Source organism: Oncorhynchus keta, chromosome 1 (genome assembly GCF_023373465.1).
Source record: "Oncorhynchus keta strain PuntledgeMale-10-30-2019 chromosome 1, Oket_V2, whole genome shotgun sequence".
Lineage (NCBI taxonomy): Eukaryota > Metazoa > Chordata > Actinopteri > Salmoniformes > Salmonidae > Oncorhynchus > Oncorhynchus keta.
This window is the reverse complement of record NC_068421.1, coordinates 34,050,141-34,077,968: the sequence shown is the minus strand read 5'-3', so window position 1 is coordinate 34,077,968 and position 27,828 is coordinate 34,050,141. Positions and strand designations below refer to the sequence as shown.

Here is a 27,828-nt window from a genome sequence, read left to right as displayed (position 1 = left end):
GCCTGGATTAGGACCTGCGCCGCTTCCTGTGTGAGGCAGGGTCGTACTCTGCGGATGTTGTAGAGCATGAACCTACAGGAACAGGCTACCGCCTTGATGTTAGTTGATCTCAGCCTGGGCCTGCTTCTTGCCTCCCACCGCCGTGAGGAACCAGTGCAGGTCAATGGGGAAGAGGTCCTCCTGCACCTTCACCACCAGGCTGATCTCACTGGTCAGCAGGTTCTATCTTTGGATCTGGTGGTCCTCACTGCAGGAGTACAACTCGTCTGCAGTGGTGCAGCCCACACAGCTCACAAGCTCTTTGTGTGTCCAGGTGTTAAGGAGGACAATGGTAATAAGGAAATAGATCAGTGGTTGCTGCAACATATCTCATCTTAATTACTTGAACCAGGTATGTTCGCGTTAATCTGGTACAAACATTTTCACACCCTGTAGACTAACTCTTCGGGTCCAGGGTTGGAGGCCGCAGTAGACTCAAACACAGTGGTTGCTTTCAGCCGAATTAATGAACACAGATCCTGTATTCACCTTTCTTTGTATTGAGGTAGGTGAGATCCACACACAGATGTGATCACAAATAGCACATAGAAAACCTTTTCATCTCCATATTGGTTGCAAAAAACATGCCTTTAGTAAAAATGTTCCAGTCAGATTTGGGTTCAAACACTATTTGAAATCTACACTTTATCTGTGCTTGATTGAGCTTAGTGGGCTTAATGAACCATTAGAATAGTCCCAAAACTACAAACCTGGGGCAGGGTAGAGCAAACACTAAAAATATTTGAACACTTTCAAATAGTATTTGAACCCAGGGCTGGTGGTGCAAGGTGTACTGAATATCATGGCTCAGGCGGCCCTAGCTTTGGTCCATGGTACTAACCCCCTAGACCAGAAGTTGTGCCTCTAGTATGTTATTAGAGGCACAACTTCATAATATATTTTTAATTCATGATTGCTGACTGTCCATATTTTTTCAACAGAAAAGACCAACAATCAAGTCAAAGCACTGTTGTAGTATCTTTCTATCATTCACACAATTGAAAAGGATATGTTTTGGTTCCTTGAGTAATGATGTCTTTAATCTCATTGTGGTGGCTAATGTGAAAGAAGTATTCAGAAAATAGGTACTTGAAAACCCTTCTGTTTACAGTGAGTGCCATCGATCATTCAAATTGGACATAATAGTGACTGTAGCTACAAAACAGACTATTAGCTTGTTATACAATTAGCAAAGAAAGTAGCAAAATAGCTAGCTATTCATAGCTAACGATACTCAGTTTGCAAGTATCACTTGCTGATCTTGGCCTGGTCAAAAATAAAACTTCGTTGTCTAGCTAGCTAAGTTAAGCCTGCATATAGCTGGCAATAACATTAGTGTATAGCAAATAATAAGTAGCGGATAGTTACTGACTAACCGTAGCTGCTACGCTAGCTACAGTACCTATCTAGACAAACAAGCGTTCGTCGTTGCTACGGGACATACATTGTAGCTAACGCGTGGTGAGTCTTCTTCACTGTTGTCACACTTGCTAGCAGACAACTAAGCATGTCCAGTTGCTCCACCGTTAATAGTTAATGTATATAAGGTGATATATATTCCTCAACAATTATACTTATCGACAAAACCAGACAAATAGACGGATCGCTATACAAGCTAGCTCTGTTCTGGAACGTACCCAGAGATACTCCTTTTTCCAATATCGCTGACGTTCCTCGACTTTGTGAATAACTATCGCGAGAGTTCCTTGTCAACAAACTTGGAAAGAGAACCTGTTAAAAAATATATATAGGACAAAACACACATCATGACAAGGGACAACACAACACTACATAAAGAGACCTAAAGACAAAAACATAGCATGGCAGCAACACATGACAACACAGCATGGTAGCAGCACAAAACAGGGTACAAACATTATTGGGCACAGACAACAGCACAAAGGGAAAGAAGGTAGAGACAACATTTTGAATGCTTATTGGGACAGGAAAATGGTCCAATTCACGCACTTATCAAGAGAACAACCCTGGTCATTCCTACTGCCTCTGATCTGGCAGACTCACTAAACACAAATGCTTCGTTTGTAAATTATATCTAGGTGTTGGAGTGTCCCCCTGGCTATCAATAAATTAAAAAACTAGAAAATGGTGCTGTCTGGTTTGCTTAATATAAGGAATTTGACATTATTTATACTTTTACATGTACTTTTGATACTTAAGTATATTTAGACTTTTACTCAATTAGTATTTTACTGGATGACTTTTACTTTAGTCATTTTCTACTGAGGTATGTTTACTTTTACTCAAGTATGAAAATTGGGTACTTTTTTCACCATTGGGTATAATCAACTTGAGACTTAACTCTTACGCATTCTCTCTAGAAAAGAATGTAACTCTATGGAAGGTTAGTGCCACTCCACTAGTGCGTCGTGGCACACACCTTCCACCTAGAGCATTATTTTCCATGGAACACACAGCCCGTAGTTGATTATCCCTTACATATTTTCGACTATTCAACCAATACAATCAAAATACCATTATAATAAATTGACCCGTACTGTAAACAACAACGTTCCGCCGTCTCTAGGTAACAGTGCCCAAACGTCACGGGGCGCGTTCTGTTTTAAAAAATGTTGTGAAAATATCCCAAATCATTACCAAAGTATAATTTATATTCATTATAATGTTAACTTAAATGCAAAAACAATTAGTTTATGTTCATGGTTGCCTGGCATCGGCCCTCTATTTGAATATATATATATATCTATATCATTTTTTTTTTTTTTACCAATGTCGAGGATCCATGGTGCCTTGCATCAGTTTGTAACGAATTTTGGTTCGACAACAGAGTTTAGGCGCCATTTACGAGTGAGTTTGCAGCGAGCAAACAATTTGAGTGACACAGGGTTGACTTTTGCGCACTTTATTTATTTTTAACTTCGGGATATCGATAAACAGTTTTCAATTGGCTTTGAAAAGAGAGTGATACACAGGGAATATTTACAACAAAATAACTTCGTCCGCAAGGTAAAACTGACATTTTATCTGAACACGAAAGAGCTAGTTAACGTTCGCTAAAAGAAAACTAGTAAGCTCGCTAGCTATCAAACCATAGCTATCTAGCAAGCACGTTTGTGGACACCTTTCGTCGATTATATGTGGGAGCTAGGTAAAGTAAGCTAGCTGACGTTAACTGAGTAACGTTAACTTTAAAGTGATCAGACGACAGCTAACATGTAGCTATCGGCAACACATCAAAAACTAACTAAAATTGCCTAGTAACATTACATAGCTATCTACCTTGGCGAACCAGTGCAAAGTAACGTTAGTTAAGTTAACCTAACTTACCGGTTTCCCCTATTCATCTGTGCTCTAGTTGTGTTCGCTATCCAGGTAGCGTACTTTAGCTAACGTTATCTAAATTTGTTCGTGGCTAACAGTTGACGTGAAAATCATGCCTAACAAAGCCCAATGTGGCCTACCTGACTAACGCTAGCTCGCTAATTACCAGACATTAGTATACTCTATACAGCAGCTAGCTAGCGTAAATTGATATTTCCACGTCTTCTCGGTTTAGGCAAATTAACGTTAGTTTAACTAGATTACAAGTGGACAACTGAAGCATAACACTAACGTTACTGTACCTAAAAAAACAAGACCAACTCGGTGAAATCTTCTATACACAGGTGACGTTTTATTCACACGTTAACGTTGGCGATATAGCTATTTAGTTAGCCATATTGTAGCTATATTATTATCTATATTATCTTCGATTATTTAATTGATTATAACTCTCGATCTGTAAAATAAACATGACACTTTCAACTGTTTCCCGTCAATTTGGACTACTGAGTGCAGCCTACATGGCACTAATGATAACTAGACTCTGATTGGCTACTTCAGTGCAATGACTTTATTTTGCACGTTTACCTCCATCTTTTTCTAGTTCTCAGTAGCATTTGATTTACTTTTGAGCTCAGTTTGGCGTTACTGACATCCTTGTAACGTCACATTTTTGTCCGTCTTTTAGTTACACGCACTTTACGGAAAACGTATCAGTTAATTTCTCGATAATTGAGTGAGAATCGATGCTTGTTGTCAGGTTATGTTAGATAAAATCACGCTATTTGACAAGGGGAGATTCAAGTTAGGCAACTAATTAAGTTGAGATAAATTGCAATTTCGTGTCAAGTATTTTCTAATTTGGATTATGGTTACATCTTTAGAATATCGCTTATATACACCTATGGTACAGTTAAAACGAAACATATTTAGCAAAGAAACGAAAACAAAACACTTTTAGATCTGTTGTTTTATCAGACAGCACCGACTGGCAATTTATTTGCAGCTTTATAATTGACTGGGTAACCGATTTATGACCCGATGTGAAGTTAACTCAGTGTAGTTTATGAAGTAATATACTTTGGATAAAATGCCCAATGGTGATGGGAGATGACGGAGGGGGGTAACGGGGTGCTTCACGTTGACTATCAATTGTGGAGAAGTGATTGACAAGCGAAAACACCTAATGGATTTTACTTTTACTTCTGTGATTTGAATTATATATTTTAGTTTCTAAATCGTGACAGCCAAAACGTCGAAAAGTAGAACTACTTCCAAGCCAAGAGGGAAAGGGTCGCAGCCTCGGGATGACTCCGGAGGCGAGTTGGACGTACCCCATAAAGAAGCGAACTCCAATGGCCAAGAGGCTCCGCGGACAAATGGTAAGTAACAAAGGGTGTTTTGGTGTCTGCATCTAAATAAGTTGCGCGTCTACTCAATGGCAACGTGTTTTGTTGAATGTAAGTGCGTGATGGTTGAGTCCAACTGGCACAGTTGTGGTAGTTGTTGTCTTGATTCATAACACGTAGCTTGCTGGCTAGTTTTTCAAACGTGAGCAAGGCATTAATAAATGTCTATTGTGATTTTTGAGATTATTATAATGGTGGCGTGTGCGCGTTTGTCTCCAGCCTGGGTAACTAGCAAGGTAATTTATGTTGGGATATGAATGCATTTTAAACGATTCGCTCTTCTAGAAGGATGATTATGATTTTCTATCTTTCGATTTATTTAACGTTGGGCAACGGTTTGTCAAGAACTTCGTCTGAAAACAATAACCGTATTTGACATGTCTACTCTTGATTTAGAAAGTATTATGGTTGCAGCGTTTGTTGGCCGAAAACTATTGTCAGGGTCTTTTTTTTTTTTACTGAGCACAACAATAGACTTGAGACCAAACGTTTTGTCATTGATATGGGACCATAATCGGTATGTATTTGCAGCAAGGCTAGATTTGTATTTATTTGTTTTGATTGGAAAGTAGGTTTTGGTGTGGAGGAAACGACGTGGAAGCAATGTTCGAAATATAATGAAAATTATGTTGTCGATGGTGAGTGCATATTGTGTATTGCTTTGCAATGTGAGCGTTTGTGAAATGGGTTACTTCAAGCTTTCGTTTATGTTAATCTTGTTATAATTTAGTTTTGTTAACTCGCACATTAACTATCTCTTTGTTAACATTCGATCTTCCCTCGAGTCTTTGTTCCTCCACTGTGACTTGCTCTATAATGATTATGTTTTGTTTGTTTGTTTTTTTTTGTTTCACCACCCCTCCCCCATGCACCAGTGTTCCCACCTGAAATGAATCGCACTGGGGAATAAAAGTTCAACTCTTTGCCCTAGCTCCGGCTCCTGGGGAGGGTGCCGAGGCTGTTGATAATCGAGGTTTGGAGGAGATTCTTGGTAGCATCCCTCCACCCCCGCCCCCAGCAATGACCAATGAACCAGGCGCTCCTTGCTTGATGATTACACATATATTTAATCAGAACGTCAAATCCTGTGCCGGCGAGCAGATTCTGGGCCCTTTCCATAAGGTACGAAAAAGCATACTAACTCCCCATTATGGCTCTTTTGTGACACTAGGAATTGTGGTTTTGTGTTTTAATCATTGCCTCAGTATGGGGTGTTGTCCATTTCCTTAACTTTTATTTATATATATTTGTATCTTCAGTGACAGCAGCATTTGAATAGTTGTAATTTAATTGTTGATTATTTTAAAGTTGTAGTTTTATATTTTATAGTTTGCAGCATATCATACTCCTCCATTTTGGCTGTGTGTGTGTGTGTGTGTGTGTGTGTGTGTGTGTGTGTTTCACACTAGTGGTGATTGAGCTGTGTCTTGTCCTCAAAAAGATACAAAATAGGGTTTCCCACTAACTTTCCCTCTATCACATTTTCTTAGTTCTCTTTATTGCATCATGGACACAGGTGCAATACAATATCTTAAATACACCCACTGAGGTTAGAGACCCACCATTTTAATCCAGCAGAATTTTCTAGTTATTCAAAGCTATCTAAAATTGTATTGTGAATAGGGTTTCTATTTAATTTAGTTTGATTTGAACAGATTGGAAGTACATTTTTATTTTCCACCCACTTCATTTCTATTTTTTCTCTCCCTCCCCTAGTGTTTTTCTTGTATTATTGGTCCAAATGGCAGTGGGAAGTCCAACATGATAGATTCATAGGCTATAGGGCTCAAAAAATCAGATCCAAAAAACTCTGTGCTGATTCACAGCTCTGACCAGCACAAGGATGTGCAGAGCTGCACTGTGGAAGTGCATTTTCAGAAAATTACTGACAAGGTAACACACACACTTACTTGCTCAGCTGTAACAAAACAATTTAACATTTTATAAGCAATTTGGGTAAAGCGGCAGAATCGTATTATTATTTTTGTATATATGTAGTTATTTTAGGGTGTAGTTTTAATTGTCTTGTATACATTTGGTTTAGTATTTAAAAACTTTATTTACAATGACTGCAGCAGACTCAGAATAGCCATTTCAAGTTAACTGACAATCCAAGTAAATTACTAACTTTGCAAATTGTTCTTTATTTTTGTGAATTTATATTGATTAGGACCTCAGGGGAGTTTTTTTAAAATTCAGTTTAGTGGTGGTTAAATTAATGTTAGTGGACAATACAGTTTCTCCTTTTCTGTGCAAACCTAGAATCCTGTATATATATTAATTGTATGCAGAGTAAGAAATATTTTTCCAGAATTGTAAAACACATTGTACTACCACTGGGGGTGTAGTACGGTAATTAACAACATCATTGACATTTAATGTAAAACAATCTCTTTGCAGCCAAGCTGTTTTTTTTTTTTGTCAATTCAATACAACCATCTCCTAACACTGCAGTTTTAAGCCTACACACAATATATATTTCTCTATAAAAAAAAAAGTTGAACCGGTTACAAGCTATTCTGTTTTTGCCCCCCTTCATATCTTGACAACATAATTTATTTCTTGTTGTCTCAAAATAAGTTTCATTTAATAAACCATATGAATTTAACTTTTTAATAAATGTGCAAGTTAAATACATTTTAAATGATTACTTGTATCACACCAATCTGTTTGCAGCAACATTTCTGTGGTTGAGGCTTCACTTTCATATGTAGGTGTGTGTTTAGATGGTTACTTGCCTATATTTGGGAGGGTTGTATTGCTAAGCATTTTTATTTTTTGTCTTGAGTGTGTTCTGAAGACTGGATCTAAGCTGGTGTGTTTCTTGTGCCCCTCCCCCTCTGAGTCAGGAAGGAGATGACTACGAAGTCATCCCCAACAGCAAGTTCTATGTTTCCAGAACTGCCAGCAAAGACAATTCCTCGTCCTACCACATCAATGGCAAGAAGGCCACTTTCAAAGATGTGGGGACTCTGCTGCGTAGCCATGGCATTGACCTGGACCACAACAGATTTTTGATTTTACAGGTAATTAAATAGTTGTTCATTTTTAGTTTTCCTTTCAGTTTGTCTTTGATCCCTCATGTGTCACACATCCCATCCTGTAAAAGCTTTGCTGCTCAGACTTGACCCCTTTCACTCGGAGGAAAACCGGTATTATGCCTGTGTGAGTGACCTGTTAAGTGTGAAACGGACTTGGACTGCTATAGCAGCGCATCATGGTTTGAAACAATGTTGGAAAGGTGCGAACCATCATTTGCTGCTTTAGTATTTTAAGGAAACTCTAACATTCCTGGAATTGTCTAGTGGGTGAATGGAGACACAGGTCAGTTTGGCCCCCCTTTACCTGCCACGCTATAGCAGCACGTAAATATTGGCGTGAGAATACAGACCCCGACCCCAATATTAGCTGTGCTGCTTCAGTGTGGCAGGATCAAGCATCCACTCTTCATTTCTATCATTTGAGTGCATGATTGTGTCTTCAGTTTGGATTTCGTTGGAATTATCTTTCATGGAATGTAATGCCAATGTCAATATGTGTAGTTGTTCAAAGACATTATTTTGTTTGCGTTGGGTTATATTTGCTGCTTTTTGCCAGTCACGGTCCAAATGAATACATTTTAGATTTTTTAAATTTTCTATTAATACAGTTTTGGAACATCCCTGTGGTGTTCAGCTTGGTGTGTAGACTCCTCCAGGGGTTGTTTGAAGAACAAGCCAGTCCACTTGTTGCACGATACAGTTTTTGGGTTTTACTAGTACCTATCAACTCTTGGATTAATGAGATTACTAGTTTTTAGTGAATATTAGATGTTGTGCTGTATTTTATAATATTTATTTTGGGAGAAGAAGCAGGTTCTCTTCTGTCCTGAGATTTGTGCAATTTTCTTCACCCTCTCTCCTGGAATTTTAGGTGATTTTTGAGCTCACTAAATATGACAGGGTTGTTCTGAGGCAAGAAGCTTCAGTTTGGAGAACAAAGTCACTTTTACAGGCCTACGGCTCAGGGGAAGGTTCCTATTTAGTGCACTGGTCAGGCAGAGCAGAAAAAAGCTTTTTTTTCTCTCTCTCTCTCACACACACACACACACACACACACACACACACACACAGAGAGAGGATTAAAACAAGATTGACCATTCTGATAATTATATAGGCCATCATTCAGGCTTGTGTTTAATCAATGTTTCAAGGACTGTTACCCCATGTCTGACATAGAAAGGAAATTCATAATTTTATTAAAACACAGGCACCAGTTACATTTGCCAGATGCCCCTTTTAGTTTATGTATTTATTTCTTGACCTCATAAAAATATAAAACCTTTATTGTAGCGGTTCCAATTGACGAGATGTTTGGTTCTATGTTTAAGTGATATTGTAGTTTTGCCATGGATATGGACAAATGTTCTCTGTGTTGTGGGTACAGTTAAGTGCAGGATAAGTTATTATTTGAGGCTCAGGTGTGTGTGTGTGGGCTGAGAAGTTGTGTAAGAAATACAGTACATTAAAATGCCCAAATGTACTGCAAATAGCCAATTTGACTGGCTGCCCATAAACTCTAGGGTTATATCATAAAGGAGATGTTAACGTGTTTTAATGAGGGGTTGTCATAACATCAGCAAAGTTTCCTCAATATTTCTGTGAGCAGAGCAACCAATTTATTTAAAATCATCAAAAATGAAATTGCCTTTTGAGAGTCACACAGAAGTTGCTCTTTCTGGTTTTAGCTCAGGTTATTTTGAATTGCATTTAAACTTGCTTCCAAAAGGGTGAATAAAAAAAAAAATTTCAAGTATTTTTCCCCTCGTTGCTTTTCAGACTTTAGAAAGTTGGAAAAAATTATAAACCCACCCATCCATGTCTGTTCTGGGATGGTAATCAGGTGGTCTCGAACAGAACATGTATCCAAGGTGTGTGTTTGTAGAGTTTATGATGAGAAGAAGCTATAACCGTGTGTGTCCTTGCTTGCGTCTCTCCCTCCCTGTGCATTGGTCAGGGTGAGGTGGAGCAGATAGCCATGATGAAGCCCAAGGGGCAGACTGAGCATGATGAGGGCATGATGGAATACCTGGAGGACATCATTCCTCTCTTGCCGCCTGAAGCAGCCCATCCACACCCTGAGGTGACGTGTGGAGCTCCTCAACGGGGAGAGAAGGTGAGAAACAACCCCAGTAACAAGACATTGGTCCATTTGTTGTATTTAAAAACATTTATGTGTGTTTTTCATTTTTGAAATTATGATGGTTTCCCCTGTGGGGGTGTGTTAGAGGGGCCTGTTTCACTGTGAGGTATGCTGTGTCTTGGCCAGAATGACTGCCCCTGGCCTGACACCTGCCTCTTCTTACAAGGCAGCAAATGATCTCCACACACACCTCAGAGATTGTTGTATCTAGGCTAATCCCCTTGCTCGTTACTTTTTTTTATTGCTGTGCCAAAAACAATTGCTTTGCAATCAGTCATTTAATTGTTATTTTTAAAGAGCAGTTGAGAGAAGGAATAAGAACGGGATGTGCAAGTCATATTTTTTTTGTAATCAAATGCATTTAATGACCAGCCCTAGATCAGATTTTTATTAGAAATGTGTTAGTAATTATGTGAGCAGGGGGTGAAGTTTGGCTGATAATTACCTGATGTTTGCTAGTATATTTATTTGTATTGCAGTACTAGTGACATATTGTTATTTGGGTATGGTGTTGGAGTTCCAGTATACCAGTCAGGTTGACAGGGTAGGGTTTCATTTGATGTGAAATACTGGTTGTCTGGTGAAGCCAGCCGGTTCAGTAAATCTCTTGCAGGCTACACTAATATCACATCACAAAAGTTTCTCCCTGTACTGTATTAATTAATTGGTCTGTCTTGTTTTTGTTACTTTAACATGTCTATTATTTTTCATATGGGTGACATGATTTAGACCTTTTTGGTTCATGCAGCTTTACAGTAGTGAATAGATTAATATTCAGAAATCTGCATTTTAAACCATTTCACCTGTTTCATATTGAAAGTCAAGTGTTTTTTTGCTTCAATAGTGATGAGGGGCATGCAACTATAATTTCTTTACACAAAATACATCAGTGCAACACAATAGGTAGACAATAGCTTTGTTTTCATCAGAGGAGAAGTGCAAAGCGAGCAGACACAAGTAAATGAGTTTACAATGGAAAAAGCATGTTTTTTGCAACATACAGTCATCATATTTCGGATGTCTATCATAGAAAGAATGTAGCCAGCTACATTTCCTAGTTAATCTAGCATTTTAACTTGCTAAAACTACCAGAGAAAAGTACACATCACTCAGAGTGCTGTATGATGATCCAATGCTGGTTTGTGAGTGGTGGAATTTGATTGGGCAAGATGAGAGCAAAGCTATTTTATCCAAGTGGAGAAGTGTAACCGAAGCACAGAATTAGTTCTTTTACATTCATGATTTGGAACAAACCCTGACTGAAGCAGAACATAATTTACAATAAGAAGCATTTTAGATCTGCGTTTGTAAACGCATTAAGAACTTTTTTCTGTGTTAACGCAGTGCCTGCAGTAGATATGGCAATACCACATACACAGGGTCAAATGCTTTATTTGAGTCATGACTGGTTTTGACTATCCTCATCTTATTAGATTATGGGCTGATCTTATGGCATTGTGCAGTGTAGCATCCCTATCACACTTCTGCCTTTGTCCAAGTTCTATCGTTTCCCTTTACTCTGAATTTGTCTATATTTGATTAAGTCACGTATGCCTTTTGGCTGACTAAAAATAGCATAATCTTGGCATTGAAGCCAAATTAACACTAGCTTGTAGAGTAAAATTGTATTTTATGGGAAAGCTCAGTTTATTGATAAATGTCCGGCACACGGTCAATCAGTGCAAAATAAAATTCTACGCACACCTGAGAAGGAACAAATGTAAATTCAAACATTTATTCAGGGCTTGATCTTATGACAATTCAGCATGAATGTTTAAGTCGGAGGTGCTGTAGCCTTTGTCTTCCTGTTTCATCATTTTGCGGACCATGTGTTACAGCTAAACAGGGTCAGAATGGTGGAGAAGACTGCTCTGGAGGGAGTGAATAACACAGCCGTGGAGTTCCTCACTCTGGAGAATGATATTTTCTAACAAAAGAGCCAGCTCTGCCAGTACTATGTGTGAGTATTACAACCACACAGGGTGTTGCTAAATTTAGTGTCTTTAACTAACAGGAAATCAGGTTTGAAAGAATCTGGGAGGAAGCAATGATGCAGTTGGGTGTAATTACCACAGATGGTCACTTTTTTTAGATTTCATATATCCATGTTGACAAGAGTGCGATTGCTTCTTTGTTAGCCATGACTTCCAGAAGAGAGTGGCAAACAAAGAGGAGGAGAAGCAGAGGATCCAAGACGACACCAAGGAACTCAGAGAAGAACAACAATATCGCTGAAGAGATGAAGAACCAAGATCTGAAAAATGTGGAGAAGTTGGCCTTTCTATTTTTTATTTGTTATTCATGGGTTTTGTTGCTTACATGGAAATTGACACATTTATGAGCAAAATATAGTCCTAATGTAAAATGAATGTCAGTCTAAAGTGCAATAATGTTATGAAATGGAAAAATGTTCATGGACCTGCTGGCAACCAGTGATACAGAAAAGCGAAATTAGCAGTAATTTGTTTGATTGCCATTCATAATGTCTATGTTGTGATTTTTCTCCCAGGAAACAAGGCAAGCTGACCAAGTACAAAGAGTTCCAGCAGGAGAAGTTTACCCAGCTGGACCTGCAGGATGTGGAGGTCTGAGAGAAACTGAAGCACACCAAGAAACTACAGAAAGAACTTGAGAAGGACAAGGAGAAGGTGTGCATGTGTCCCTTTTCCTGTGAACATAATTCAGGTCTCTATAATAGATGCTTCAGTGATTCCATTTCGTGGGGGGGGTTTGTAACTTTGACCATTTATATTGGCCAATCTGTGTACATGGGTAGCTCATGGGGGGCTCTCCAAATCTGTACTTTAGGAGGCTGTGATTGTGGTGAATGTGCTACATAACTTACAGGTCATACTCATAAACAAACACAATGGTGCTCTGTCCTCTCAAGACAGGCCAGCACCAATGGCCTGACACTTCACTTTTATTCTGTTGATTTTGTCCCCTGGCCAAAGTGAAACATGGCCACTCGAAATACAGTTTCCCTCTATACAAACACAAGGCCTGTTGTGCTGAGGCCCTGGAGAAGGCATTGCCCAGGGGTTTACAGATGACCTTATTAGTAATTGCTGTATTGCGTAATTACACATTTTATAATTACTTGCATCAATGTCACAAATAAACAAGTGTGTTCATTTTTATTACATTACTTGCTTGGGATTGGCTCTGGGTGGGAAAGGGTGTGTATCCCACATTTTAATATATATTTTTCTGTGTCATGAGGTCTCTCTTGATAAAATTATATTGTTACATTGCTGAGACTAAAATGAATTGATAGTGGCTGGTATACCCAATTTATTTAATAAGAGAAACTCCTCCAGTTGGCCACTAGGGGGCAAAACTTAAACGCAAACCCTCCAAAGCATGACTGCTTGGCTCTGCTGCCTCTCACTCACTTTCTCCCATGCTCTTTTCTCTCTCCTCCTTGGGCTCCCTTTTTTTCCCTCTCCACACTCAATATGCTCCAAGTCTCCCTTTCTCTGCCCCTGTTCTGCAGCCTGTATGATACAGCACCAGTAGCTGTGATTTGGCAGTGTTGGGTTGTGGAGGCCGGGTAAAGCAGAGCAGTCCTCTGGGGAGCTGTGTTCTGCAGTGTGGTAGTGAAGTATGGCCTTGTGTAACACTACCAGCAGCCACATTCACTCTTCACCCACAGTTAACCCTGCTAGCATGGCTTCCTCCACTCCCTCTGCTACTCCCTCTCACCACCCCGCACACTGGAGAGAGGTGCAGTTCACACAGACTGCCTGCCAGTCTGATGGCGGTGCTCCTAACTGACTGCTAGTTGATTTTAAAATATTATATTTCGGTCTTTCCTGGTTTTCTAAGGTTGTACCTCCCCTAGAGTCTCTTATTTTCTCTCCCCCCTCTGTCAGCTAGAGGAGGTGCGTAACGTGCCGGCCAGCAGTGAGAAGATCATCTCTGAGGCGTCCGCTCGCAGGGAGGTGTTGGAGAAGGAGAAACTGAAGGAAGTGATGGAGAGTCTGAAGGAGGAGACCAGCGGCCTGCAGCAGGAGAAGGATGTGGGTGTCTTTCATTATCAGGAGTTGCTGATTGTTTGAAGTAGGAAACACTATTCCTGATTTAATTTGACCAGTATCCTTTTCCCCCTGGTATTCCATGTTTTCTGATCACATAATCGTGCGGCTATTATTCCCATGGCTCCGTCCCCAGATTATGGCGAAGGAGCTGAGTAAGTCTGTGAACAAGATACGAGATACGAGTCTGAGCTGGACATCTACCTGAGTCGCCACAACACCGCTGTGACCCAGCTAAACACGGCCAAGCAGTCCCTGCAGATCGCCTCCGACACACTGCGAGACCGCCGCGCCGCCATCAAAGGGCTGCAGGTCAAGATACCCCAGTGTGAGCAGGAGCTCCAGAAGGTACGTTAGTGTGTTTGTGGGAGAGTCTCAAGCGTCGCTGTTCTTAAGGTTAGGGGTGGACTGATTTGTGGCAGTAGGATGGAAGTATTTCAGGTTTCTGGATGACTGTGCTGACCATGTATCTCTCTGCTCCAGGATAAGGCGGAGCTGGAGCAGCTGCTGCAAGCAGATGGTCAGACCAGGGAGCTGGTGAGGGACATGAGGCAGAAGGTGGAGGAGGCCAAGAGCTCCCTGTCCTCTAACCGCAGCAGGGGGAAGGTGCCGGACGCCCTCATGCAGCAGAAGAGGAGCGGCAAGATCCCCGGCATCCTGGGGCGACTAGTGAGGTCCATGTATAGACTACACCAGGCATGTCATTCCATGGAGGGCCTAGTGTCTGCTGGCTTTGTTTTTGCTTTTCAATGAAGACCAAGCACAGTGGTTCCCAAACTGTGGGGCGCCCAGAAGGTGCCACGGGTCGGTAAGGGGATCCAGCTTTCAAACTACTTTTGAAAGTTGTAATGGTAGAATGCACAAGGTGCTATTTTGAAATTGGGTGGTGCGGCATCAGTTTTCCTCTTGTCATGTTAGAGCTGGTCAGAAATGTCCAGATCAACTAGCCCATGTCAGTTAACATTTTTTAGCTAGGTTTTTTAGCCCATAGATTTAGTTGTAATGTTTATCACTCAAATAAACATTAGCCATTTATAGAATTGGAAAAACCGGTGGACACTTGTCCCTCTGTGGAATGAGTGACTCGTGGGCTACACAGATGACATGTGGCAGCTGAGAGATGCGCACACACACTCATTGAGACTGTGTTCTTGTCCTGACCGGGTGTTCTTGGGGCCATCGATTAGAAGTATGACATCGCCATCTCATCCAGCTGTGGCTCTCTGGACAACATCCTGGTGGAAAGCATCGACAGCCCAGGAATGTGTCAACTTCCTCAAGGACCAGAATAACGGATTGGCCACCTTTATTGACCTGGGCAAGGTGAGAACAACTCTCAAACACCTGTGGCCTCTTATCAATATTGTGTAGAAAATATTATAAAATACTTACTTACGGAGTTTCGAATGTTTGTACGCATAGAAAGTGTGATTTACAAAACAGTCCTACAAGCTTCATACGCACACTGGTAAGAGAGAACCATTGACAAATAACAATTGTTCTCAGCCTCAGTGCTCGTGCACGACTTAGGCCATTTGCATTTCGAAAAGCCCCTAATTGACCATATATGGTCAAAATCAATAAAGCCTGTGGGGAATATTCAATGCCGTACCTCGAAATGCAACAGCTCAACCAAAAAAAAGCTTAGGAAAATAATTGGACTGAAATGGAGGTGCTAGTGTCAGAGATTGGGCATAACGAAAAGGTTTTACTTGGCTCATTCAGTTGTGACTTGACCAGTGTAAAATAAAAACATGGCTACAAAGAGAGGACCGATGGAAAATATCGGCAACACTCACCAGTTAGCTAACCATCCTCAACAGCTCCCTCCTGTAGGTTTAGGCCAGCATTGCTGTTCTGCAGAATGAACAATTTTGTGCGTTCCACCTGGCTCGTAGCCAACACTCAGCAGTGTCTCTTGCGCATCACACCTGCACATTAAGAGTGAAAAGAGTGTCTGTTCACATAGTTCAAATCATTTTGGGGTAGTTATTTAATAGAGGTGGGTGCCGTCTATTGCACCGTTCGTATTTGGGAACTTATTGATGGCATGGCAAAAAAAAAAATACTCTTGACTTCAACCTCTTGTGCGATGGTGTATAGAAACTGTATGCGTTAAACATTGGCTTAGAGGGCTGTGAGATGCCAATTTGGCAAGCTCCTGTTGAAAAGTGCCTGTTGCCAAAACCCTACGGGTAGATGGTACTTGGTTGTGCACCGGAATGGCATGCGCTTGCCTTTTTAAAGCAGATCTCAAATCCTTGCAACAATCCTATAAATTGTTTTTGGGAAAGGACATCTGATGGCCCAATCTGTAGAAGTCCCACCTGTCTCTTAACACGCTCTCTGAGGAATGCAGTGTGTGCCTAATTTTCCAGCAGAGCAACATCAGCCATCTCTCATTCGATTTCCCATTGCCTTAGTGTTTCACACCTGCCAGTAATTAGAAAGTTACTATACTTTATATGGATTATCATCATAACAAATGCACCGATATGGTCATATTTTATGATATAGCTACCCTGTCAAGATATGTTGCATGAATTCACAATGGAAATAAAATGAAATTGAAACATTATTTAATGCTCACATTTTCCCCATTCTACGCTTGACAAACAGTTCCCTTATTCCACCACAAATGTTCATATTGCTAAATCTCACAATTAAATTTAGATTTGTTTGACTTTTTCTCCCCAATTTCGTGGTACTCAATTGGTAGTTAGTCTTGTCCCATCGCTGCAACTCCCGTACGGACTCGAGAGCCATGCGTCCTCCAAAACACAACCCTGTCAAGCCGCACTGCTTCTTGACACACTGCATGCTTAACCTGGAAGCCAGCCGCACCAATGTGTCAGAGGAAATGCCGTACGACTGGCGACCGACGTCAGCATGCAGGCGCCCGGCCAGCCAAAAGGAGTCTCTAGAGCGCGATGGAACAAGGACATCCCGGCCGGCCAAAACCTCCCCTAACCCGGACGACGCTGAGCCAATTGTGCGCTGCGTTATGGGTCTCACGGCCGGGGATCGGACCCGGAGCTGTACTGATGCCTCAAGCACTGCGATGCAGTGCCTTAGACCGCTGCGCCACTCGGAAGGCCCGAAATCTCACATTTTGGTGGAAATGATCCCACGCTGGTTAATCCACAAATTTGTACCCATGCATTATTGATAAATGAGGTTTAATTACACTGGTCATGCTTAACCTCGCTTGCAGAAATTACCCTCTGTCAGTTCGAGTCATCAGGACATTGATCTGGCTCAATTTCAACTTTGTTACAGTATACCCCAGTCTCACTCTACTAGCCTTTCTCTCTTATGGGTTTGCTGCATAGACAACTGGTACAAAGCTTTAACCTCAAATGTAACCTCTAATACTCTGACATCCACTCTTTTCCTGTCTCAGATGAAGGTGCGGGAGAATAAGATGGGGCCCATCTCCACCCCAGAGAACATCCCCTGCCTGTTTGACATGGTGCGGGTGCAGGATGAGAGTATGAAGCCAGCCTTCTACTTTGCCCTGAGGGACACCCTGGTGGCCAAGGACCTGGAGCAGGCAACACGGCTCGCCTTCCAGAAGGACAAACGCTGGCGAGTGGTCACCATGCAGGGACAGATCATAGAGATGGCTGGTGGGTAGACCGAGCGGGAGCTCATCTCTTCTCAGTGTCAATATGGATGACATGTCTGACACTATGCTCTACCTCCAGTCATGGTGCCTGAGATGGAAGAGAGGGAGAGTGATGCGGGGCAGGATGGGCTCCTCCATCGGCACTGAGGTCACCCAGCAGGAGGTGAGGTCTTCTGAACACTCTTCTAGAGCTTTCTTTGGCCTCCAATCACTGTTATGGCTCACTTTAAGCTCTGCAATGGTTAATAACCTACTGTCTTATTTTTATGTGTCAGCTGGACTGTATGGAGAGCAAGTTGATTGAGAAGGTGGTGCAGCTGCAGGGCTGCCAGAAGTGGAAGCTGCAGCTGGAGGAGAAAGTCCAGAGACTCTTACAGCAGCTTAGAGACATGAAGAACACCCTGGAGAAATACACCAACAACATGCAGGTAACACACAGTATACAGATATGAAATGTATTTGATTTTGGTGTAATTCTTGTTCATCAGACTTGTTTAGGTAAAGCTGAATGTATTTTTTGGCTTTCTCATAATGCTGGCTTGCTGTCTCGATGTTCGTCTTTCTAGATTCGCCCCTCTATTGATTTGGTTTGGATTATGGGGCGGCAGCGTAGCCTAGTGGTTAGAGCGTTGGACTAGTAACCGGAAGGTTGCGAGTTCAAACCCCCGAGCCGACAAGGTACAAATCTGTCGTTCTGCCCCTGAACAGGCAGTTAACCCACTGTTCCCAGGCCGTCATTGAAAATAAGAATATGTTCTTAACTGACTTGCCTGGTTAAATAAAGGTAAAATAAAAAAAATAAAATGATGTCTACCATCTACAGCAACCAGCAACAACTATTTCCCAATGGTCATAATTACCTGCAATAGCCAATGTAGCACAAGTCCTTCATACACAGGCTCACAAATTTTATTTTAATCCCACCATAGTGTCCGATTTCAAAAAGGCTTTAAGACGACAGCAAACCAAACGATTATGTTAGGTGAGTGCCTAGTCACAGAAAAACACAGCCATTTTTCCAGCCAAAGAGGAGTCACAAAAAGCAGAAAGAGAAATTAATCACTAACCTTCGATCTTCATCAGATGACATTCATAGGACTTCATGTTACACAATAAATGTATGTTTTGTTCGATAAAGTTCATATTTATATCAAAACATCTCAGTATACATTGGCGCGTTATGTTAAGTAGTTCCAAAATATCCAGTGATTTTTGCAGAGAACCACATCAATTTACAGAAATAGTCATAATAAACATTGATAAAAGATACAACTATTATGCATGGAATTATAGATACACTTCTCCTTGATGCAACCGCTGTCAGATTTCAAAAAAGCTTTACTGAAAAAGCACACCATGCAATAATCTGAGTACAGCGCTCAGACCAAAACAACCCAAACAGATATCCGCCATGTTGTGTAGACAACAGAAGTCAGAAATAGCATTATAAATATTCACTTACCTTTGATCTTCATCAGAATGCACTCCCAGGAATCCCAGTTCCACAATAAATGCTTGATTTATTTCGATAAAGTCCATAATTTGTCCAAATACCTCCCTTTTTGTTTGCACGTTCAGCCCAGTAATCCAAATTCGTGACGTGCGATCACTAGGTGCAGACAAAGTCAAATTACAGTCCGTAGAAACACGTCAAACGATATATAGAATCAATCTTTAGGATGATTTTTAACATAAATCTTCAATAATGTTCCAACCGGATAATTCCTTTGTCTGTTGAATTGCAATGGAACTCAAGCGAACTATCACGTGAATGCGCGTGGTCAACTCATGTCTCTCTGGCAGACCTCTGACTCATTCCACTCTCATTTGCTCCCACTTCACAGTAGAAGCATCAAACAAGGTTCTAAAGACTTGACATCTAGTAAAGGGAGACTTGTCAGAGCCTGGCCATTGGATGCAAGGGGGAAAGACTTGACTTTTAAACTCAATACTACTGTTTTCATTTTTGTAAAGCAGTTTGTTTGTTAAACAGGCAAAGCTAAGTGGTGACTGGTGATTACGGGGAAGCAAGAGTCACTTGCGCAATGTGTAGCCTAAGATTGGAGGTGGAGCCTGCCTGTTGCCCACAATCAGTTTGCTCCCCCGCTGTTCACCAGCTGATGTAGGCTGTGCCGGTGTCGTGTGTCCTTCCCACTGCTAGACAACCAAACCCTTGCCGCTCTGAGAACCCAATGCTGCTAATATTCTAATTATTGAGTACAAGTCCGAGTCACCAATGGTCGAGCCACGAGTGAAAATGAAAATTAGGACTCGAGTACTACAACATTTGAGGCTTGTGATTGCGGGTGAGGTTGTGCTTGACTGTGTGTTTCTTCTCAGAGCTTGGCAGAGCAGGAGGCTCACCTGAAGCCTCAAATTAAAGAGCTAGATGACAATGTCCTGGCTGCTAACCCCAACAGGAACAAACAGAAACAGTTGGAGAAGACCCTGAAGGACTTCCAGAAAGGTGAACTTTCAACCCCAAATGTAACATGAAGTGAAGTCACTTAGAAATTGCAGGCTACACTCTAGAAATGAGTCTTCAGGACAATAATCTGGCTCAATTTGAGCTTTGCTACAGTGAACCCCAGTCTGACTTCACTGGGCATTCTCCCTCATGGGCTTGCTGCGGAGACAACTGGTACATACAACTAGGGTTGTGCAGATCTAGTCCTACTTGTAATTGTATCCGTTTTGTCACACTTGATATTCGTAATCGCTTTAAAAGCCGGTAAAGCCTATACCTCAAGTGCACTATCAGAGTGCATTGCTCTGCTCACTTGCTCACATATTGTCTTGTCGATTCCAAGATGGCGTACCAGTCAGACGCATTTGTCCTTCGTCTTGTCGTGTCCCATGTGTATATATATATTCTTTGCATATCTTTTTATATTTTTCTAAACCCTTACTTCAAAATACTCTCCTGCAACCCGCCTCGCCCAATGTGGTGTGGACCTGCTTTTTCTCTAAAGTATTTTTCTTTGCCTCCATTACTGGAATCTCTCCAACATAAACCAGCTAGCTAACGGTCATCAGCTAACCTCTAGCTCGGAAAGCTCTTGCCAGTTTGTACAACGCCATTCAACCAGAGCATACCGGACCTATTTTTCTCTCCATATCCCCGGGTTCCTATTGCAAGCTCTGAACCTTCTGACCTTCGCAGCTAACGTCCCCTGAATGCTAGCTGTCTAGAATACCAACGGACTTTTGGTTTACGAGGCCCATCGTGTATATATATTCCGAAGCCACTAGCTAGCAGTCGGCTATCTTTTGCTAGCGGTCATCAGCTACCTTTATCCCGGACAACTCTCGCCAGTCTGTACAGCGCGACTCAAACCAGAGCTAGTCGGACTTATTCTTCTCCGGATTCCTACCGCTAGCTCTGAACCTATTTTTTACATTTTTATTATAATTTGTTTTTTTCCACCTGGAATTATGGCAGCTAACGACCCCTGAAGGCACAGCCGCTAATCTGCGGCCTGCTAGCTATCTAAAGCACATTGGACTGCTGGCTTAAGAGGCCCTTCGGACATATTTCTTCGTCTACTATACATATTTTGCCAATTGGCCTGGTTTACCACACGGAGCCCTGCTGATCCGTCCGCTGATGTAACTGCACGAGGGGGCCACAACAGACTTTCCTCTGTCGCGTCATCTCTCTTAAGGCCTTTTTGTTAGCCTGCTAGCTGCCTGAAGCCACGTATACCTTTCCCTAACGTCACCATGCCGTGTCGATTGCTGTTCTGTATTGTTTTATTTCACTGTAGAGCCTCTAGCACTGCTCAACATGCCTCGGCTAACAATTTAGTTCCACCTCCCACACACGCCGTGACATCACCTGGTTTAAATGCTATTTCTATAGACAATCTCTTTCATTATCACTATATGCATAGGTTTACCCCCACTGTATTCACATCCTACTATACATTTGTCTGTACATTATGCCTTGAATATATTCTACTGTGGCCAGAAATCTGCTCCTTTTACGCTCTTATGAACGTACTAGGCGTCCAGTTCTGTTAGCCTTTAGCCGTACCCTTATCCTACTCCTCCTCTGGTGATGTAGAGGTTAATCCAGGCCCTGCAGTGTCTACCTCCACTCCCATCCCCCAGGCTCTCTAATTGTTGACTTCTGCAACCGTAAAAGCATGTTAACATTAGAAGCCTCCTCCCTAAGTTTGTTTTATTCACTGCTCTAGCACACTCCACCAATCCGGATGTCCTAGCCGTGTCTGAATCCTGGCTTAGGAAGACCACCAAAAACCTTAATTTCCATTCCTAACTATAACATTTTCCGACAAGATCGAACTGCCAAAGGGGGCGGTGTTGCAATTTACTGCAAAGATAACCTGCAGAGTTCTGTCTTACTATCCAGGTCTGTACCCAAACAATTTGAGCTTCTACTTCTAAAAAATTAAGCTTTCCAGAAACAAGTCTCTCACCGTTGCCGCTTGCTATAGACCACCCTCTGCCCCCAGCTGTGTCCTCGACACCATATGTGATTTGATTGCCCCCCAGCTATCTTCTGAGCTCGTGCTGCTAGGTGACCTAAACTGGGACATGCTTAACACCCCGGCCATCCTACAATCTAAGCTTGATGCCCTCAATCTCACACAATTTATCAATGAACCTACCAGATATAACCCCAAATCCGTAAACACGGGCACCCTTATAGATATCATCTTAACTAACTCACCCTCCAAATACACCTCTGCTGTTTTCAACCAAGATCTCAGCGATCATTGCCTGCATCCGTAATGGGCAAACGACCACCCCTCATCACTGTCAAACGCTCCCTAAAACACTTCTGCGAGCAGGCCTTTCTAATCGACCTGGCCAGGGTATCCTGGAATGACATTGACCTCATCCCGACAGTAGAGGATGCCTGGTTATTCTTTAAAAGTGCCTTACTCACCATCTTAAATAGGCATGCCCCATTCAAAAAATGTAGAACCAGGAATAGATATAGCCCTTGGTTCACTCCAGACCTGTCTGCCCTTGACCAGCACAAAAACATCATGTGGCGTTCTACATTAGCATCGAATAGCCCCTGTGAAGTGCAACTTTTCAGGGAAGTTAGGAACCAATATACACAGGCAGTTAGGAAAGCTAAGGCTAGCTTTTTTAAACAGAAATTTGCATCCTGCAGTACAAACTCAAAAAGGTTCTGGAACACACATTCTGGAGCACCTCCTCCCAGCTATCCCCTGCTCTGAGGCTAGGAAACACTTACAACCGACAAATCCACAATAATTGAGAATTTCAATAAGCATTTATCTACGGCTGGCCATGCTTTCCACCTGGCTTCCCCTACCAACTGACAATCTGGACCCTCTCTTTCTAAAATTATCTGCCGAAATTGTTGCAACCGCTATTACTAGCCTGTTCAACCTCTCGTATCGTCTGAGATTCCCAAAGATTGGAAAGCTGCCGCGGTCATCGCCTTCTTCAAAGGGGGAGACACTCTAGACCCAAACTGCCACAGACCTATATCTATCCTACCCTGCATCTCTAAGGTCTTCGAAAGCCAAGTCAACAAACAGCTTACTGACCATTTTGAATCACATCGTACCTTCTCCGCTATGCAATCTGGTTTCCGAGCTGGTCATGGGTGCACCTCAGCCACGCTCAAGGTCCTTAATGATATCATAACCTCCATCGATAAGAGACATTACTGTGCAGTTGTATTCATCGACCTGGCCAAGGCTTTTGACTCTGTCAATCACCACATTCTTATTGGCAGACTCAACAGCCTTGGTTTCTCAAATAATTGCCTCGCCTGGTTCACCAACTGCTTCTCTGATAAGAGTTCAGTGTGTAAAATCAGAGGGCCTGTTGTCCGGACCTCTGGCAGTCTCTATGGGGGTGCCACAGGGTTCAATTCTCTGGCCGACTCTCTTCTCTGTATTCATCAATGATGTCGCTCTTGCTGCTGGTGATTATCTGAAACACCTGTAAGCAGACGACACCATTCTGTATACTTCTGGCCCTTCTTTGGACACTGTGTTAATTAACCCCCAGATGAGCTTCAATGCCATACAACTCTCCTTCCGTGGCCTCTAACTGCTCTTAAATGCAAATAAAACTAAATGCATGCTTTTCAACCGATCATTGCCCGTACCTGCCCGCCCATCCAGCATCACTACTCTGGACGGCTCTGACTTAGAATACGTGGATAACTACAAATACCTAGGTGTCTGGCTAGACTGTAAACTCTCCTTCCAGACTCACATTAAGCATCTCCAATCAAAAATTAAATCTAGAATCGGCTTCCTATTTCGCAACAAAGCTTCATTCACTCATGCTGCCAAACATACCCTCGTAAAACTGACCATCCTACCGATCCTTGACTTCGGCGATGTCATCTATAAAATAGCCTCCAACACTCTACTCAGCAAACTGGATGTAGTCTATCACAGTGCCATCCGTTTTGCAACCAAAGCCCCATACATTACTCACCACTGCGACCAATACGCTCTCGTTGGCTGGCCCTCTATTCATATTCGTTGCCAAACCCACTGACTACAGGTTATCTACAAGTCTCTGCTAGGTAAAGCCCCGCCTTATCTCAGCTCACTGGTCACCTTAGCAGCACCCACTTGTAGCACGCGCACCAGCAGGTATATCTCACTGGTCACCCCCAAAGCCAATTCCTAATTTGGTCGCCTTTCCTTCCAGTTATCTGCTTCCACTGACTAACGAACTGCAAAAATCACTGAAGCTGGAGATTCCCATCTCCTTCACTAGCTTTAAGAACCAGCTGTCAGAGCAGCTCACAGATCACTGCACCTGTTCATAGCCCATCTATCTACCTCATCCCCATACTGTATTTATTTATGTTGCTCCTTTTGCACCACAGTATCTCTACTTGCACATCCATCTTTTGCACATCTACCATTCCAGTGTTTAATTGCCATATTGTAATTACTTCGCCACCATGGTTTATTTATTGCCTTAACTCACTTATTTGACGTAATTTGCACTCACTGTATATAGACTTTGTTTTTTTTGTTCTACTGTATTATTGACTGGTTTGTTCATTCCATGTGTAAATCTGTGTTGTGTGTCGAACTGCTATGCTTTATCTTGGCCAAGTCGCAGTTGCAAATGAGAACTTGTTCTCAGCTAGCTTACCTGGTTAAATAAAAGTGGAATTTTATTTTAAATAAAATCAAAGAAATGAGCCCAACAGCTGAAAATGCACATGATTGATTTACTTACTTAGTCCTATTAAATGAAAAATAAATAATGCATGGCTGGCTACTGCGTTTATTCCAGACACAGATTTAGGTAAATTGCTTGCCCCATATATTGTTTCACTTACGAGATGAGCAAAACTTCTCTCCTGACACTTACGGCTCAACCTACACCCTGCCAATTTAGTTATTTAGAGCACCCAGCGATTCACACTTTCAGTAGTGTGCAACTGCAGCCTGCAATTTCAGGTGTTCCTGCATGTGGGCATTCCTGCGTCTGCAAAGGACACTGCCTACCGGTCGCCCCCAGCTAGCACAGCAGGCGGGAGCGACACTGTGCGTCACCTGCTGTGTACCTGAGAACCAGGCGGATTCTCCAGGACACAGCCTACCGCCGGATTCTCCAGGACACAGCCTACCGCCGGATTCTCCAGGACACAGCCTACCGCCGGATTCTCCAGGACACAGCCTACCGCCGGATTCTCCAGGACACAGCCTACCGCCGGATTCTCCAGGACACAGCCTACCGCCGGATTCTCCAGGACACAGCCTACCGCCGGATTCTCCAGGACACAGCCTACCGCCGGATTCTCCAGGACACAGCCTACCGCCGGATTCTCCAGGACACAGCCTACCGCCGGATTCTCCAGGACACAGCCTACCGCCGGATTCTCCAGGACACAGCCTACCGCCGGATTCTCCAGGACACAGCCTACCGCCGGATTCTCCAGGACACAGCCTACCGCCGGATTCTCCAGGACACAGCCGTCTGGGGCAACACTGTGTGCTAGCTAGGGGGGAAAGGTGGAGGCGGAACGCACAAAGAATTGCAGGCTGCAGTTGCACCCTTCTCCACACTAAGTGACGGTGAGATCTCTAGATCCGTTACGATAGTGGTTTTGTCCGAGTCTTTGGTACACCCCTAATACACACTTGACCTATGAGGCTTAACCCTGCTCCTTTCTCATATATATAACTTCCTCTTTCCCCCCTCTGTCTCTTTTCTCACGCTCTGACTGAGGCAGCTTCCAGTAAGGCAGGGAAGGTGGAGAGGCTCCACACCCTCATTGTAGACATCAACAGTCACAAGCTGAAGGCCCAGCAGGACAAACTGGACAAGGTCAACAAGGAGCAGATGGACACCTCCATCACCGAACACACCAACAAGATCAAACACTAGCGGAGAGAGGTGGGTGTTATGTGCATGTGAGATTCATGCATGCTTCGTTGTGTCTTAGAGGTCAACCAAACACTCAGCTAGTGCATCAGTGTTCTATGCATTACATGGGGAACAGTATCATCTGACTTAAATATTTTTCCTCTTCTCTGATATTTAATTTTAGTCATTGAGCAGATACTCTTATCCAGAGCGACTTAGCAGTTCCATTCATCTTAAGATTTAATTGTGGTTGTCCCACCTAGCTGTCATAGTAAGAACATTTTCCCTCAAAGTAGCTGTCAGCTAGGACTGACCATCTGAGTCCCGTCCTCCCCGGGCCTCTAAGCTCTCCCTTCACGCCATTGAGGATGACCTGGCGGCCACCAAGGGGCCTGGCGTTATCACCAACCAGATCTCCCTGATGCAGGCCCGCTGTGCCCAGATGAAGCCCAACCTGGGAGCCATCGCAGAGTACAAAAAGAAGGTCCACACCCAGCTCTCTCTAGGTCTAATCAAGCACCTTGACGCCCTGTTTTTACTCTCGTCTGCACTCTCAAGTTTATTTCCCTCTAAGAGAAGGTAGTCATGTCTCTCTGTAGGAGGAACTGTACATGAGCAGGATGAGATCAGAGACAACTTTAAGCGTGGATGTGAGGACCTGTGCAAGCAGAGGCTCAACGAGTTCATGGCTTGCTTCAACATCACCAACAAGCTGAAGGAGAACTACCAGATGCTGACACTAGGGGGTGACGCTGAGCTGGAGCTAGTCAACAGCCTGGACCCCTTCTGAGGGCATCATATTCAGGTCAGCAGACACTTTAGCCCAACATCTATGATTTGTGAAGACAGCTCTGGATAGGTCTTTCAATCGTGTGAATTTTATCATCAAAACGTACCTAGCCCCAACCCAATATCCCCTTCTAATTTTATTGCTGTATTCATTAAATCTATGAATGACTCTGGCTCATTCTCTTCTCTCTGTCCATGGCCACAGTGTGCGTCCCCCTAAGAAGAGCTGGAAGAAGGTTTTCAACCTGTCTGGAGGAGAGAAGACCCTGAGCTCTCTGGCCCTGGTGTTTGCTCTGCACCACTTCAAGCCCACGCCCCTCTACTTCACGGATGAGATTAATGCAGCCCTGGACTTCAAGAATGTCTCCATCGTGGCCTGTTACATTTATGTGAGTTTCATGCACACACAGCAGTGCATGGGAACTCTATTCCACGTGAAACAGCTTTGAATAGTATTTGCCATTTTACTCCTGTGAGGGACATGGGGTCAGCTCATCTGTGTTAATCGTTAGTATTGTATAATGGGAGCTTATTGAAGGCCCTATGGTAAGGTGTACACCCTATTGTGAGAAATCACCCATTTTGCAAAGCCCTCTGTTGGCTGCATGTTGGTCCATTGTTTACTCCTGTCACGGCGGTTGGTGGTTAATTCTTCCCAGGCCACTGTTTAAAAGAGCTTGACTCACATAAGCTCGTAAAAAATGTGATACTTGAGATTTACAGCCTTTTACTTCCCATTGATTGAATGTTAATTTATTTCCCTACAGGAGCAAACCAAGAATGCTCAGTTCATCTCCCTGAGGAACATGTTTGAGATTGCTGACCGTCTGATCGGCATCTACAAAACCCACAACACCACCGAGTGGGGGAATCAACTCGAAAACCATTGTCTTCAAACAGACAATCTCAGCTTAGAACAGCAGTGACTCTGGTTTCCCCCCTGAGCCACTCCTAGTAAGACATAGAAATATTAAATATAGGTCTCTTTAAGTTTCCTTTTCTTTCACACATGTATATAAAACCATGGCTTTAATCTATTCTTATGTCAGTCTATTTTACTGATGAAGCTAATAAATATTTTATCACCTGT

General features: G+C 42.6%; 2 protein-coding genes across 2 annotated transcripts in view; one reads left to right on the top strand and one right to left on the bottom strand.

Moving 5' to 3' along the window:
* Positions 1 to 1,716, bottom strand: part of LOC118377542 (uncharacterized) — a 107,503-nt gene extending 105,787 nt beyond the window's left edge. The window contains exon 1 of the mRNA XM_052522606.1: positions 1,484 to 1,716. The gene's annotated coding sequence lies outside the window, so the exon portion shown is untranslated. The remainder of the gene's footprint in view (positions 1 to 1,483) is intronic.
* smc4 (structural maintenance of chromosomes 4) lies at positions 97 to 27,828 on the top strand. The gene is given in 30 exon segments (XM_052519304.1): positions 97 to 331; positions 4,575 to 4,721; positions 5,680 to 5,870; positions 6,465 to 6,519; positions 6,522 to 6,555; positions 6,557 to 6,641; positions 7,598 to 7,774; positions 9,744 to 9,833; positions 9,835 to 9,902; positions 10,015 to 10,030; positions 11,768 to 11,889; positions 12,068 to 12,139; positions 12,141 to 12,200; positions 12,439 to 12,577; positions 13,805 to 13,951; positions 14,103 to 14,145; positions 14,148 to 14,314; positions 14,450 to 14,635; positions 15,109 to 15,218; positions 15,220 to 15,289; positions 17,370 to 17,599; positions 17,697 to 17,757; positions 17,870 to 18,022; positions 19,935 to 20,061; positions 25,816 to 25,969; positions 26,268 to 26,455; positions 26,549 to 26,735; positions 26,737 to 26,754; positions 26,944 to 27,127; positions 27,506 to 27,828. Coding segments are annotated over 30 exon segments (3,675 nt in total). The 3' UTR covers positions 27,665 to 27,828.